General features: G+C 42.2%; 1 protein-coding gene across 1 annotated transcript; it reads right to left on the bottom strand.

Moving 5' to 3' along the window:
• Window positions 1-5,010: 5,010 nt before the first annotated feature.
• Window positions 5,011-6,702, bottom strand: LOC122034915 (cytochrome P450 71A1-like). Its single transcript, XM_042594271.1, has 2 exons — window positions 5,807-6,702; window positions 5,011-5,732 (listed from the first exon to the last, which is right to left on the bottom strand). Exons 1-2 carry the CDS (start codon window positions 6,692-6,694, stop codon window positions 5,103-5,105), a joined length of 1,518 nt encoding a protein of 505 aa, XP_042450205.1. The 5' UTR covers window positions 6,695-6,702; the 3' UTR covers window positions 5,011-5,102.
• Between the last annotated feature and the right edge of the window lie 10,772 nt (window positions 6,703-17,474).

Here is a 17,474-nt window from a genome sequence, read left to right as displayed (position 1 = left end):
GAGTCCTCAACAGATGAAGTTGTTGAAGTGTGCCCAAAATTGGAGCATAGGTTGATGTGTGTCCAAAGACGGGTTGATGTGTTTTATTAGTAGGAGGTTGATGTGTGCCAATAGGGGGAGAATGAAAGGAAGTAAGTTAGGTTTTCATTACCTAGAGGGAGTTTGCCCTGGAGAGTGAAAAGCTTAACTTATGTGTTCATTACCTAGTGGCATGAAAAAGGAGGCTATAGGATTAGCCTAACTTACATGTGGGATTGTAAGTGTTATTGTGGTATTGTCAAACATCAAAAAGGGGGAGATTGTTGGTGCAACATCCCTCAGGTCAAGGTTGACCTGGTTAACCAAGTTGAGTCTTGGTTTGGGTTTAGATGTTTGACAATAAGATATTGATCGAAGAAGAGTCAAGTAGGTCAAGGTTGACCGGATACTTGACTGGGAAGTCCTAACTAGCAAGTTAGGCAGAAGGAAGTCCTAGTGAGTGAAGCTAGGCAGAAGGAAATCCTAGTGAGTGAAGCTAGGTGAAAGTCCTGGTGAGTGAAGCCGGGTGAAAGTCCTAGTGAGTGAAGCTAGGCAGATGGAAAGTCCTGGTGAGTGAAGCCAGGTGAAAGTCCTAGTGAGTGAAGCTAGGCAGATGGAAAACCCTAGTGAGTGAAGCTAGGTGAAAGTCCTGGTGACTGAAGCCAGGCAAGGAAGGAAATCCAGATGGATCAAGGATGATCGGACATCTGGTGTTGGGAAGTCCAAGTAGGTCAAAGGATTGACTGGATACTTGGCAAGGAAGGAAATCCAGATGGATCAAGGATGATCGGACATCTGGTGTTGGGAAGTCCAAGTAGGTCAAAGGATTGACTGGATACTTGGCAAGGAAGGAAGTCCAGATGGGTCAAGGTTGACCAGACATCTGGTGGAAGTCCAAGTAGGTCAATGGAGTGACCGGATACTTGGCACGACGAGTAAAAGTCCAAGTGGGTCAAAGGGATTGACCGGACACTTGGTGGGGAGTCCTAGCAGGTCAAGGGAGTGACCAGATGCGAGGCATGATGTACCAACAGGTCAAGGTTGACCGGATGTTGGTTAGGGAGGTTTGGGACTTGGTTTGGGCAAAACCAAGTTGGATCGATCGATGGATCGATCCGCATTCTCGAAATCAGAAGCTCGGATCGATCCGTGGATCGATCAGAGGTCGATCAGTCGCGATCGATACGATGCTTCGCGCGATAAGCGCCGGATCGATCCGTGGATCGATCCAGGTTGTGATCGAGTAGCTCTCATCGATCCGTGGATCGATCCAGCCTCCCGATCGATTCGGAACATTCGAATCGATCGGGATCCACCGCGTCGGGTTTAAAGCCGTGGCGGCGTGGTCTTCGGCATCGCTACGAGCTCTTCTCGATTCATTCCAGCTCCTCCACGGCTCTCACAAGCACGTGATCGCCAGTTCTTGAAGGTTCTTGGAGGCTTTCCAAGTCAAGAGGCGGATCTATTGCAAGAGGAAGAAGTTAGGGTTAGGGTTTTTACTGCACATCTTGTAAGCTTTTGCTTAACTTGTATTTCCCTTTCTTCTTCTTGTACTGAGAGTCTTGTAGGGCTTCTCCGCCCTCGGTAGTTACCGAAAAGGAGTGTTTCATAGTGGAGGGTGCGTGCGTGGTGTGGATCCTTGGATTAGTCACCTCCTTTGGAGGTGGATACCAAGTAAAATCCTAGTGTTAGCGTGGTTGTATTTGTTTCTATATTTTCCGCTGCATATCCTTGAAGAAACAAGCAACGCCAAGCGACGAGCACGCGACGAGCTATTCACCCCCCCCCCCCTAGCTACTTTTGGTCCTAACACTCTTCTTGTCGGAAATCTCCTCCGGCGCGGGCTTCGTCCGGCAGCCCCCGACATCACCCTACAGTGGGATCCGCCTCCGGCCACAGCCGCCTCTGGCAGCCGACGCCTCCGGCGTCTAGCGCCGTCACCTCCGGCAACTCCTGCCGCAGCCACCGACACCTCCGGGCAGCCATCGTCACCCACGGGACAACCGCCATTCGGCGGACTCAGGTTTGTTTATTCCGACCGTCGCGCCGAGATTGGGTTCGGCCATCGAGTCGAGGTTGTTCCGGCCATCGAGTTGTTGGGTTTTACTCTGTGCATCTCTCTTATGATTACGAGTTATCTGTGTTATCCGGCCTGCGTGCCGCGTATCGGCCTACGAGCCATTATGTCTTGGCCTACATGTCGCTTTCCGGATCCAGGGCCACGACGACTTGATCAGTAGCTCGACCCACTCATCCATCCGTCCGAGGGCGCCCCCTGGGCCAGGGTACGTTCTCGTACCTTTTCTGCATTTAGTTAACTATTTTGTCATTAGTATTCGATTGCTCATATATCTGTGGGATTCGCCTCGAGCATCGAGGTACCAGAGGCCGGGGCGACCCGGTCGCTGGATACAGGTACAGTTGACCGGAGGAGGACTTCTGACGAACTGGTCAACGCAGCGGACAGATCATCAACCGGGTCATGGGGATGCGATCAACCTTCCAGACACGTCACACCGGCAGGTTCGTCTTCTCAGCTTCCAGACAGGAACAATAGCCATTAGATTGAACGACAGCTGGAAAGATTGAAGCAACGAGAGAAGGTTCTCATTCACAGTGTAAAATATTTTAATAAAGTAATAAAAAATAATAATAAGGTTTAATGGACGAATAACCTTAACGAAATTTTTAAAAAATTTTAAAAATTTTCTGAGAATTTTTCGGAGCTCGTATGGTATATTTTAAGGAGATGAATTGGTTAGGCTCCGAGAAACCTATTTAGAATACCCTTAAGTGGGAGTTGATTGAAATTATTAATATAAGGTTTAATTATTTAAACCTAAGTTAGGTTATTAAAACCTACAATTCTTTTTTTTCTTTCCCCTATTCCTCATCTTCGCCGAATTCCCCTTTTCTCTTCCAATCTCCACCGCATCTCCTCTTCTTATCGACACCCAACGACACCGATCCATCGCCGCCTCCCATCATCGTCATTGCTGTGAGCACCAGTGGCGAGCCACCTTTCTCGCGCGGGTTGCCCTTGCACGCGATGGTCGCCACTGTGCTTGATGGTTGTCTTTTCTTTCTCACAATCGTGTCACCACCAACACCCGATCCGAAGCTCCTCTTCCTCGTGCCAATCATGCTACCGCCCCGGTGCGCCGATCGTCTTGGCTTCATAGTTCTGCCACGCCTCCCGATCTTTAACACACGCTGTCCTCTCCATAGATTCCGATCGCGCCATCTCCTCCTTGCGCAGATCGACGTCCGCGCTGCGCTACCCTTTGCCGAAGTAGTCTTGGAGGCTAGGGCCATGGTTATTACAGTTGGCCAGCCACTCATCATCTTCCGATTCCAACCGTCGGGTTTCTCTCGCGAGAGCATGTTGTGCTGCCCTGCTGTCGCTGTAGAGGGCAACTGTGTCGGACGATAATCAACCATCTTCCCTTTGGTTTCAACTACGGGGATTTCTTGTTCATCACAACTACGATTGGGATCTCCACCAAGCTGCTACAGAACAAATTGTGGACGTTGATTTGTGACAAGCATTTCGATGTGGGATTTGTTCCGATACAACATACGTTTTGAGACGGGTATCTCTTGACTTATCTTTTATGACATTGTCACTTTGATATGCATAGTAATTTATAGCTAGTAGCAATAATCATGCTTAGATTTGCCCTTGGTATGCCACTATTTGATACCTATAGTATGTTCTGTTTGTTGTCTGTTATGTGTCCATGTTTATATCTCTTGACTATTGCCATGTGTACATTAGTTCCTAGAGTATGTGACATACTAGGCTTCACTGAATATAAGACTAGTTTTCTGGATTTTATTATCTGCCATGTGTACTTAGATCTGTGATACCTAGGTCATGGTATGATTTATTTTCCTGTTTGCTATATATTATGTGGAGGTGATTATGGTTATTACATGCTTAGTGTCATGCACCATCTTGCATGATTGCATGTTGTACGATTGTCGCCTCTATTATTACTGAGCACATTGCCAGTTACATGACCTGCGCACACACAACCACTCATGGGTTAGTGGTATTTCAAACAGGGTGTGTGTTGTAGTTTGCTCTGTCAGGGCTCCGCTAGTCCGCTCATGGGTAGCGATGACTGCAGCGTGTAGCGGGTAGGGATCACTCCTCTGGTCTGATTCAGGGAGATAAGAGCATTGAGCTCTCCCACTCTATTTGGGGTAGGAGGATAGGTGTACTCTGACGGCATCTTGTCCACTTGGTCACTCAGGAGCAGTGATGGCAGAGTGCATAGTTGTCATAGCCCTACCCACTCGATCTCACCATCGCGTGTGAGATGGTTGACTGGCGTCAGGGGTGACACATGCCATTGTTGCATCATATGCATTGATTGCATTTATGGGTTATGATTGCTGCACTTTGTTTGCTACATTTTGGTGGTTACATATGATTGACATGAATACAGGAGACATGAGGTATTTGATATGATCGTATGTTCTGAATAGGAGGCCCTGGTTAGTACAGTTTCTTAAGCCTTTGCATTTCCTATTTTGTTCAGGAAACTATACTACATGATTATTTCTGTTAGTTATATCTTATTAGGCATGTCAGCTTGATATCCGCTGAGTTCTTTGAACTCACACTGTTGAGCTATTTCTATTTCAGGTAGCAGGTAGATTTTTGAAGTCGCTTGGAGTATCATGTTTGTCGGTTCTCACGTCACATCCGAAGACCGCTTCAAGTTTCATTTACGTTTTTCGTGTATTTGGTATTTAGTGTTGTTATTGTGTTTTGTGTTGTTGTGGTTGTTATGTAAAGTCTAGCTGGCTAGCAGTTGTTGTTTTTAGTTTGTATGATTTTTCATTATCGTTTTTCCACTGTGTTGATTTTTAGTACAGTCGAGTAGGCTGTTAAATATATATATAACTGTGTGATTATGTTTATTTTGTTTCAACCGAGTGAGTTGATGATATAAACTGTATGATTATGTATATATTCCAGTCATACGTGTCTGATTGATGTACTAATGCTTTAATTTGTCATCCGTACATGAGATGATATCAAAATTTCTTCTGACACGGAAGCACGACAGCTGCTAGTTTGCCTCAGATTCGGCTGCCATGAGCCACAGAGCATGCTTCCTGTGAACAGCGACCCCCGGCGCTTCTTCCATGCTCACGTCCTGCTCCCTCATTCCCGGAGGCAACTGCCAGTCGAAGGAGTACAGGAGGTTAGCCAGCGCCACCTCCGCCATCAGCATCCCCATATTCTTCCCCGGGCAAATCCTCCGCCCCTCGCCGAACGGAATCAGCTTGAAGTCATAGTGCGCAAACGAGTCCACCGCCGGCGACGCCATGTTAACAAACCTCTCCGGGTCGAACACCTCCGGTCTCTCCCACGCATCCCGATCCCTGCCGATCGCCCATGAGTTCACGTAGATCGTCGTCTTGGGAGGAATTCGGTACCCGTTGCTTAAAGTGACCGGGTGCATGGTTTCCTTGATGAGCAGCGGCGCCGGCGGGTGCAGCCTCATCGTCTCCTTGACGATGCGTTTGAGGTAGTGAAGCTGGTGCAGGTCGCTTTCTTCCACCTTCCCTTTGCTTCTCCCCACGCAGCTTCTCACTTCCTCTTGGGCTCTCTTCATCAACTCCGGCCGCCTGATGAGCTCAGCCATCGCCCATTCCATCACCGCCGACGAAGTATCCGTCCCGGCGATAAAAATATTCTGTCGATAATTTTAGAGAGATTTAATTTCGACAATTTATTTTGGCATCGAAACTGAAAATAATTAATCGACACCATAAGAACTCCTTTGAGGTTCTCCTCCGTCAGCTGCCCATCCTTCCGCAACCGAAGCAGAGCATCCAATAAATCCTCATCATCTTCACTTTCTGATCGACTAGTCTTCGCGTTGAGATGGCGATCGATGAATTTCTGGTAGATGCCGTCGAGCTCTAGAAACGATTTCCGAAGCCTCGATTTCATCCCCGTCGCCACATCGACCCACCCGAGCAGGGGAAAGTAGTCTGCCACGAAGAAGCTGGTCACCACCTCCTGCGCTTCCCTGAGTACGCCGTAAACGCTGAGGTCGTCGCCCGCGATGTCTCGGCCGAAGGCCGTCCTGCATATCGTGTTGCAGGAGAAGCGCAAGGTGAGCTCGCTCACGTCGATGGCGAGGGAGCTCGAGATGCGAGAAGAGATATGCTTCGCCATCTTCGCGATCTCATCTTCCCTTACGGACGTGAAAGAGTTAATTTTTCTGGCGCTGAAGAATTCGACGGTACAGAGCTTGCGTAGCTGCTTCCAGCGCTCGCCGTAGGGGATGAAGGCGATGTCGGAGCGGCCGTAGGAGAACTCGGAGGTGGCGACGTTGTGGGGGCGGGAGCAGCAGGCGAGATCGAAGGTCTGGAGGACGTCCTTGGCGAGGGCGGCGGAGGAGACGACGACGGCGGAGACTTGACCGAGCTTTAGGTGGATGAGCGGGCCGTACTGCTTAGAGATTTCCCATAAGGATTGGTGCGGCAGATTGCCGCGTATCTGATGGAGGTTACCGATGATCGGGAGCTTCGCGGGGCCCGGCGGGAGATTTCGGATCGCCGGATTGGTTCTTGCTTCTCTACCGCTGGCGAGAAGAAGAGAGGCGAGCAGTGCGACGAGGAAAAGCAGAGACAAGGCAAGCGCATCCATTTTTGACAACGGCCACAGCACGAAGAGATAAAGCGCCATTACATCCATTTAAATAGGGCAATTTAGTATGAAACTTTTAAAATCATCCAAAATACTTACTTAACTTTCATATTTATCAAAAGTTTTATCAAAATATCTTTAAATTAAAATGTCTTTTTTACTTATAGCAAAAAGATTAATAAAAAATAAAAAAAATAAAACTGTGAAAAGATTCATAAAAACTCTATGAGTCTTGTTGCCGCGAGTTCACAATGAACTTGCAGCCACACCTAACTATCGATTTTATGATCACCTAACCAAAAAAAAAAAAAAAAAAAAAAAATCTTAGTTAGCCTCAAAGATTATCAATTTGGTTCTATAAAAATTTTTTATTCATCATCAGAATAAATCAGGAAGTACACACGACGATAATTCAAAAGTCCAACAACCTTTAATTGTATTTCTATTTGGAGAAAAAAATCTTATAAATACTTTATAGCTGGAGATTGAATCATAAATATTTAGATGACAACTTAAATATCATACGACGACATAGTCTAAGAATTTATCATCACCTAATAAGTACTTAGATTTGACGGTCATTTTACAGCAACTTAGTCTTAAGTTTATCATTGAAAGTCTCGAAATTAGCAGTTGGATTTTTTTATTATTTTATTTTTATCAATTTTTATTAAGAGAAAATATTTTTTTTAAAAAAAAACCTAAGTGTACTTTAGTAAATAAAGAAAAGTTAAGTGCGTGTTTGTATATTTTTTAAAGTTAGGTACCAAATAATATAAATTGATGGTTTATTGTTTTTTTTTCTGATTGCAATTGACTTATTGCCCAGAACGATGAGATATAAGAGTTTGAGTTTTAATATTTGATTAATATGTTAGTGAAAAATTTGGCTAAGTTATAGTTGATTAGACATTTAATGATCAAAAGTTTAAGTGATCAAAAATCTAATAGAAAATTGACATGAAACGTTAAATTTTAGTTAATTGACACGTGAAATTTTAGTAAGTCAACGTTAACCCAAATATCAATGAAGTTCTAGCATGTTAAAATTTATTAGAGGCTAGACAAGTAAATTTTGATAAATTAAGATTAACTGGATGTTTTACCATGAAAAATCTCAATAAATTAAGATTTGTTGAATATTGATTAAAGAAAGTATTGGTAGATTGAGGTCAATTGAATATCAAATAAGATGAATTCAATTTTATTTTGATAAATCTAAAACGTGAGTATTAGTTGATTGATATAATATATCTATTAACTAATGGATTCTAAATCTTAAAATTAGGATTTAAGATATTTTTAGAGTTTGTTATAATAATTGTGCTATAGAACTACCTGTAGATAGTAATCTGCTATATGTGGCAAGGCGATTTGTTCGCCGTAGTATCCTCCGTCAATTCGTTCCTAGGCCAACACGGAAGAGATAAATCACGGGTGGCTATTAGCCATTAGTACAAATGGCCAAGACATGGGGGAGGTTATACTCGGTCACGTCGAATTTTGACCCCAAGATTTCATATAACAACACCCCATATCTTAACTATCGTACCACCCCGAAGAGAATAGTGTTTTACTATAATAACAATAGATTGTTAAGTTTAGTGAATCGACTGATGACACTATAATAATAAATTAGAGTTTCAGAAATCGACTAGAAAACTTAACTAATGGAGTATATTAGCTGATTGATATCATTGTTCAAAGTAAATAGAGAGTTTAAAACTCAACTGATTAGGTAATAATTGACTGGTGATAATTTGCAATCAATCGATACTGAGATGGATAGAACTGTTGAGTTAATGAGTTAGAGCAATATTCGAATATATAATTTGTCAATTGACTGATAAATAACATCATTTAACTAACCCATTTAATAATTTATCAAATAGAGGCCCCTTCCGTTAAAATCATCAAATGAATCATATTTTAGTAACTACTCATGATATAACATGATAAAATATAACATTTTACTCTAGTCAAAATTATTAAACATTGAATATTATTATATTAAAATATTATTTATCAACATGATTAAAATTATTTAAATTCTATTAAAATCATTTTAATTTAGTCAAAATCATTTTAAAATTTTTATAGTGGTTAACAACTAATAAATTATTATTATTATAATAATATTGTACACTATAAAAAAAATACAGCTTTACCGATGGTCTTACCGACGGAAATTGTTTTCCGTCAGTAATATTGGAAATCACCGACGGAATTAAAAATTTCGTCGGTATTATTTTCATTACCGATGGAATTAAATATTCTGTCGGTGATTTTCCGGAATCAAAGATTTCGTCGGTGATTTTCCGACGGAATCTTTGATTCCGTCAGTAATGTGTTTTATTTAAAAAAAATTGATTCATCGACGGAAAAGAATTTCCGTCGATAATGTCTTTTTACCGACGAAATATAGATTCCGTCGGTAAAGCCGACTAAAACATGAACCCTAGCCCTTTGCTTTCTTTCCACACGCGTGCAGCGGCAGCTTCTTCCTCCTCCCCGATATCACCGGTAAGAGCTCTCCCTCGTTTTTCTTTTCCTATCCCTGCTGGGCTTTGTGGCGGTCGGCGCTGTCCGTTGCTTGCCACTAGCGGCCAGCTGGCCGCTGTGCCGGCCGCCAACGGCCTGCTGGCCGCTGTGCCGGCTGCCAGCAGCCTGCTGGTCGCTGTGCAGGCCGCCTGCGGCATCCTGGCCGCTATGCCGACCGCCAGCGAAATGCTGGCTATTGTGCTGGCCTGCGCCGGTTGTCTTTCCACTTGCTAATTTTTTGATAAATTTTATGCTAAATTATTTTTATTCTGTAAACAGGTAGCATTTGTTGCTCTTCTCCGGTAGACTTTCACATCTTCAGGTATAATTTAATTTATTGTATTTTATATTATTTAGCATGGTTTAATTTAAATATATGTTATGTTTGTATATTAATCTGTAACATAATATCGTTCTTTTGTTTGTTTTGTGTTTGTACGTTAATCTAAGCTAATTTCTAATTCTTAATTTATTAGTTTTAGGTGAAAATGTCTATGAACAAAGCTTGGATGTATAATTAATTAGAAAATGGATTTATTAGAGATGATTTTATTGCTGAAGTTGAAGAATTTGTCAATTTTGTTAAAAGTCATCCAGAATGTATGAATAGTGCAGAATTAAAGTGTCTATGCAATCATAAAAAATGTCAAAATAGAGCTTTCTGTGATGAATATACTGTAAAAATGCATATATGTAGGAATGGTTTTGTGTCAAATTACTACAATTGGTACTGTCACGGAGAACCTTATTTGTATGAACCAATTGGGCCTTCCGGTGGTTCATCATCTGGCACAACTTTTACTGCGCATGACTCATCAACTTATGATATTGGAATGCAATCAATGGTTTACGATGCAATGAATGCTGCAGTTGATTATTTCAATATAAATGAAAGACCTGCACCTGAATATCAGCAACTATATGAAATGTTAAAGACTAGTGAAAGAGAAGTGTGGGAAGACATTCCCTCAGGTCATTCGCAATTATCAGCTACTGCAAGGTTATTGAATATGAAAGTAGAACATCGTTTTTCAGAAAGATGTTACGATGATATTTGTCAATTTATGTAAGAGTTACTTCCTGCTGACAACATAATGATAGATATGTTGGTGCAATATTCCCTTGGTCAATGTTGACCTAGTTGACTGAGCTTGAGTTGATTCAAGCTCGAGTCTTGATGTTTGGGTTTTGATGTTTGACAATACATATAGACAACACATGGAGATTGCAGGTGTGATTGTTCATGTGGAAAGATTGTGAAGGAGAGTCAAGTAGGTCAAGGTTGACTGGATACTTGACTGGAAAGACCTAGTGAGTGAAGTTAGGTAGAAGGGAAGTCCTGGTGAGTGAAGCCAGGCAGATGGGAAATCCTAGTGAGTGAAGCTAGGTGAAAGACCTAGTGAGTGAAGCTAGGCAGTATGGAAAATCCTGGTGAGTGAAGCCAGGTGAAAGACCTAGTGAGTGAAGCTAGGCAGTATGGAAAGTCCTGGTGAGTGAAGTCAGGAAAAGGAAAAGTCCTAGTGAGTGAAGATAGGCAGTATGGGAAGTCCTGGTGAGTGAAGCCAGGCAATTGGGAAAGTCCTGGTGAGTGAAGCCAGGTACGAGGAAATCCAGATGGATCAAGGCTGATCGGACATCTGGTGTTGGAAACTCCAAGTAGGTCAAAGGGATTGACCGGATACTTGGCACGAGAAGGAAAGTCCAAGTGGGTCAAAGGGATTGACCGGACACTTGGTGAGCGAGTTCTAGCAGGTCAAGGGTGACCGGATGCTAGGCATGATGTACCAACAGGTCATGTTTGACCGGATGTTGGTTTAGGGGACTTTGGACTTGATTTTGGGTCAAATCAAGGAGCTGGATCGATCAGCCGATCGATTGGGTGAGTCCTCGCGACAAGCTTCCTCCCAATCGATCGGTGGATAGATTGGGAGAGGCTCGCAATCGCATAGAACAACGCTGGATCGATCAGCCGATCGATCCAGAGCTCCCAATCGATCGGGCGATCGATTGGGAGGTGCGATTCTACACGATAAGCCTTGGATTGATCGACCGATCGATCCATGCTATTCCAGAGAGCACAGAGGCGCTCTGGATCGATCGACTAATCGATCCAAAGCCTCCCCGATCGATTGGGAGCAATCCAATCGATCACGATCCGACCGTTGGCGCTGGATAAAGCCGTTGGCGTGCGATTCCTTCGAAAGAGCTTGCATTGTTCATCTCAGATCATCTCAGCGCTTCCATAGCATCTCCATAAAGTTCTCACCGCCAGTTCTTGAAGGATCTTGGAGGAACGTCCAAGTCAAGAGGCGTAGAAGAAAGCTAGGGTTAGGGTTTTTCTTGTGCAAACTTGTAAGATTTTGCTTGTATTATGTTCCCTTTCCCTTTCTTCTTGTAGTGTGAACTTGTAGGGCTTCTCCGCCTTTGGTAGTTACCATAAAGGAGTGTTTTTATTAGTGGAGGGTGTGTAAGTGTGTGGATCCTTAGATTAGTCACCTCTTTTTGAGGTGGATACCAAGTAAATCCTTAGTGTTAGCGTTGTATGTATTGTTTCTTGTATTTTCGCTGCATATCTTTGAAGAAACAAGCAACGAAGAGCATGAGGATCATGCCGAGCTATTCAACCCCCCCCCCCCCCTCTAGCTACATATTTGGTCCCAACAAGTGGTATTAGAGCAAGGTTGCTCTTCACCGGAGTCATCACCGGAAGGGGCAAAAAACTAGAGGGTGAAGAAATTGGAGCAATTCTACAAGTCGAAGACTTCATCAAAAGGCTCAACTTCAAGATGGAATTCCGAGATGAACTCGGATTCGATACAAGGGTGCCTCCACCATATGTATCTACGAGTTTCGATTCTTGGAAATCAAGAATTGAAAATTTTCTTATGATGGAGATAGAGCAATGGTTTGCTCTAATGGAAGGCTTCAAAGCTCCAACAAGTTCAAAGGGCAAGATCCTCAAGAAGAGCAAATTCAAAGGAGCGAGGCAAATGATAAAGTGACCAAACTTTTGGTCAATTTGTTGCCAAGCAATATATTGGCTCAAATTGGAGAATTTGAGGATTCCAAAGAGCAATGGAGCAAGTTGGCCAAACTTCATGAAGAGCCCTTCATTGTACCAAATCAAGATAAATCCAAAGAGGGCAACTCATTAGAGCAAGACCAAGAGCAAGAGAACTCCGAAGTTGAGAGATGCTCAACTTCCAAAGAAGAAGAAGTCCAAGAAGCCTCATCATCAAAGGAGTACAATGAAAAGGGAAAGGAGGGAGCATACTCTTTGTTCCATGTACAAGATGAAGATGATGAAGCCTCCACCTCTAGGATTGAGAGGGAGCGATCTTCTTTGACACCGGATCAAGAAGAAGGAGAAGCTTTCACATCCGGGTCAAGAGAAGAAGAGGATGAAGAAACTTCCACTTCCACAAGTCAAGTCAAATCTATTGGAGGAGCACCATTATCGGAACAAGAGGAAGCTTCTACCTCTGGATCAAAAGGAGAAGATGCCATCCCTACACAGGAAGGTATAAATGTTTCAATTAAAAATAAAAACCATATTATATGTTTTGAGTGTAGGGAACATGGGCACTACAAGAGCAAGTGTCCTAAATTGGCCAAGAAGAAGGGCTAAGTGGCACCAAAGGGTAAGGAGAAGCCCAAAGAGACCGCTCCCGGAACAAAGAAGAGCAAGGAGCATATTGTGTGCTTCTCTTGCAATCAAAGGGGACACTATCAGAGTCAATGTCCCAAGGGGAAGAAAGCGGTCAAGGCTCAAGGAGGAATCATGTGTCAAGGGGGAGCCTCCAAGGTAAAACGAAAGGTATCATTTATTGAGCCTACCCTTTTAAATAATAGTAAAAAGCATGCTAGTTCTAATTTATATCATTTTAATGCTATTTACCATAAAAATAGGAAGCATGATAGCATTAAGGAAAAACATGTAACTCTTCATGCTAAAACTACCACCTAGGATTAGGAAGGTAGGTAAAAATTTAGGCAAGAACTCTAAGGACTCTCGGTATTTGCCTAAGAAAAAGGAGAATCAAGATTTTAGTGAAAAATCTAAGGTTGAGGAATTATGGAAGGAAAATCAAGTCTTGAGGTCAAGACTTGACAAAATGGAAAGAACCCTTAGAAAGATCACAAATGATATACAAGGGTTCAAGAGTCAAACCCTAGGTTTAGAGAAACAAGGGTCATCCTATGGTCATAAAGGTTTGGGTTACAAACCTAAGGCTAAGAAGGATACAATTTCTTACCATAGGGTTCCTTATAGCTATGGAACTAACCCTAGGACTAGTGGTTAAGTCAAAAATACAAGGGAAGTTATCCCTAGAAGTATTTTTGTAACAACAAACATGACTAAGACTTCTAAGAAGTCTAAGAAAGTCACTAGGAAGGTCACAAGGGAAGCAATCCCTAAGGTTGACCTAGAAAATATGACCAAGGCCCCTAAGAAGCCTAACAAGGTCACTAGAAAGGTATCTAGGGAGGTTATCTCTAACAAGTACCTAGAGCATCCAAGGAGCACCAATATGTTTTAGGTTCTTAGGAGCATTTTCTCTACCCCTTAGATGGGTTAGAGAGTGTCAACTCTAATTGAAAGGGTAGTTAACCCAATCATGATAAAGTTGGCACTCTAAGAGCATTTTCAAGATTATTGTTAACCTTTGAAAATGATAAGGATTAATGGCTTGCTCTTGGAAAGAGTAAGATGTGCCAAAAATTTGAGTTTTTGGATATAATTTTAATTGGCACAAGAAATCAAGTCTAAAGAAATTCCAAGTTGGGATGTTGGCATTTTATTGGGAAGTTAAAGGCAAATCTAAGCCTTATTTTAATTTGTTACTCTTTAAAAGAGTAATTTGTGTCAAAATTTGAGAAATATGCTTAATTTATGTTGGCACAATATAGGAAAAGCAAAGGAAATGCCAAAATTGAGTGTTGACATTTTCTTGGGAAATATTGGACAATTTAGGTTTAAACTTTAAGTTAGCTAAGGATTTAGAATACTTAGAAAGGTAACCTAGGTATATTTTATTTATGCTAAAATTTACCATGCTTTATTTGCCCATCATATGTCATGACATCATATTTATTCTTGCACTCATGTCTTATTATGAAAAACACAAAAATATTATGTCATACATACATCATGTAGTCATAGGAAATTTTCTTTTGAAAATTATTTATCTTTGATGTATGCCATAACATATCATGCATTATGTTTAATTCCTCGCAATTAAGGACAAATGATATTTATTAACAAATAACATCCTTGGTGGTTGTTCCTAACCTCAAAATGCCTAGATAGATATGCATGATCCCTAGATTAGGGCAAAACCAGACTTACATCTCACAAAGAACTATAAGGTGGCTTGTATGTGTTTTTGTACACATTAGAAACAAGTGAGATGTTAGGATAATGAACAAAACTCAAGATGTTGATTTAGTGCATTTTTGTGAGTTTTAAGTTCATCGAACACATAGTTATGTGTTTTCCAATCATTGGGAAAGCTAATGTACAAGCCATGTGCATTGAGCCCAAAGAACATGGTTGGAAATTGGTTTTGAAAATGATTTCAAAAATGTTTTGGAAAACCTTGGTGAAGACTATCTTTTGATAGTAATCATCATTGAATAGTTGAGCACAAACTAGAAGAAAACACTAAAGTTTTTACAAGTTTTCTAATTTGTGTCAATCTTGGAAAATATGACGTATTTTCTTAGAAAATTATTTTTCCTTGATAGTATATGCCCTAAGGAATGTCTACATGAATTTTCATAATTTTTCGAATTTTGTAGAATTTTTGGGGAGTTTCTGAAATTGAATTTCAGCTTTTTCAGAGCTTCAATCGATCAACCGATCGATTGAAGTGCCTCAATCGATCGGCCGATTGATTGAGAAGGCATTTCTCGTGAGCAGAAGCTCGCTGGATCGATCAACCCATCGATCCACGCAGTCTGAATCGATCAGTGGATCGATTCAGCAGGGTTCAATCGATTGGGACCCAACTCCAATCGATTGGAGATGCTGATTTTGGCTGGAAAAACCTGATTTCAGCATTTTGAACCCCCCCTTTAGTGTAGGTAGCCACTCCTAATCTCTCAAAACACATTTGTATACATTTAGGGGGAGTTTTCATGATGAAAACAAGGACGAATTGGTTAAGGAAGACTAAGTAGAAGTTTAGGTTGAGGTTTGGTTTCAATATTGAATTTTTGAACCTCAAAACTTCTAATTTTGGGTTTCCTAAAGGTTTAGGGATTCCAAGTCATTGTTGGTGCAATGATAGAAGTTACGTGCATGTCTTTAGGGGGAGTTACTCTTTAAGGACATGAAAATATATTTTTCATATACCTTAGAAGGTGGTTAACCTTCTTTAGCGAAAATGCTCAAGGTTGAGCATTTGACTATAATAGAGAATGGATATCTTCATTATTTATGTGATGTTTGCTCACGGATGAGCAAATTGATGACAACGAAGGGTATGGGATCTTCATTTGAATCGTGTGTGAATATACCAAGTGGTATATGCTTAAGGATGAGCGTTTAGAATAATGAAGGGTATGAAACCTTCGTTATTGTATTGTGAACAACGAGTGAAGTTGTCAACAACGTTGGATAACTCTTCAGGGGGAGAGTTTTTGATGTGTGCCAATAGGGGGAGAATGTGTGGTTAAGTTAGGCCTTCATTACCTAAGAGGGAGTTTGCCCTCTAGAAAAAGAGGAGAATGAAGGAAACCATCATTCTCATATTGCCATGAAGGGAGTTGAGGCTATGGGATTAGCCTAAATTACTAGTGGTATTGTCAAACATCAAAAAGGGGGAGATTGTTGGTGCAATATTCCCAAGGTCAAGGTTGACCTAGTTGACTGAGCTTGAGTTGATTCAAGCTCGAGTCTTGATGTTTGACAATACATGTAGACAACACATGGAGATTGCAGGTGCGATTGTTCATGTGGGAAGATTGTGAAGGAGAGTCAAGTAGGTCAAGGTTGACTAGATACTTGACTGGAAAGACCTAGTGAGTGAAGTTAGGCAGAAGGGAAGTCCTGGTGAGTGAAGCCAGGCAGATGAGAAATCCTAGTGAGTAAATCTAGGTGAAAGACCTAGTGAGTGAAGCTAGGCAGTATGGAAAATCCTGGTGAGTGAAGCCAGGTGAAAGATCTAGTGAGTGAAGCTAGGAAGTATGAAAAGTCCTGGTGAGTGAAGTCAGGCAAAGGGAAAGTCCTAGTGAGTGAAGCTAAGCAGTATGGGAAGTCCTGGTGAGTGAAGCCAGGCACGAGGAAATCCAGATGGATCAAGGCTGATCAGACATCTGGTGTTGGAAAGTCTAAGTAAGTCAAAGGGATTGATTGGATACTTGGCACGAGAAGGAAAGTCCAAGTGGGTCAAAGGGATTTACCGGACACTTGGTGAGCGAGTTCTAGTAGGTCAAGGGTGACCAGATGCTAGGCATGATGTACCAACAGGTCATGGTTGGCCGGATGTTGGTTTAAGAGACTTTGGATTTGATTTTAGGTAAAATCAAGGAGCTGGATCGATCAACCGATCGATTGGCTCATGCCCAATCGATCGACCGATCGATTGGGTGAGTCCCGCGACAAGCTTCCTCCCAATCGATCGATTGGGAGAGGCTCGTAATCGCACAGAACAGCGCTGGATCGATCAACCGATCGATCCAGAGCTCCCAATTGATCGGGTGATCGATTGGGAGGTGCGATTCTGCACGATAAGCCCTGGATCGATCGGCTGATCGATCCAGGCTATTCCAGAGAGTACAGAGGCGCTCTGGATTGATCGACCGATCGATCCAAAGTCTCCCTGATCAATTGGGAGCAATTCAATCGATCGGGATCCGACCGTTGGCGCTGGATAAAGCCGTTGGCATGCGATTCCTTCGAAAGAGCTTGCACTGTTCATCTCAAATCATCTCAGCGCTTCCATAGCATCTCTACAAAGTTCTCACCGCCAGTTCTTGAAGGATCTTGGAGGCACGTCCAAGTCAAGAGGCGAAAAAGAAAGCTAGGGTTAGGGTTTTTCTTGTGCAAACTTGTAAGATTTTTCTTGTATTATGTTCCCTTTCCCTTTCTTCTTGCAGTGTGAACTTGTAGGGCTTCTCCGCCTTTGGTAGTTACAATAAAGAAGTGTTTTTATTAGTGGAGGGTGTGTGAGTGTGTGGATCCTTAGATTTGTCACCTCTTCTTGAGGTGGATACCAAGTAAATCCTTAGTGTT

This window comes from Zingiber officinale, chromosome 11B, assembly GCF_018446385.1.
Source record: "Zingiber officinale cultivar Zhangliang chromosome 11B, Zo_v1.1, whole genome shotgun sequence".
NCBI lineage: Eukaryota > Viridiplantae > Streptophyta > Magnoliopsida > Zingiberales > Zingiberaceae > Zingiber > Zingiber officinale.
The sequence above is the reverse complement of the archived record's forward strand: the minus strand, read 5'-3'. Positions and strand labels throughout refer to the sequence as shown.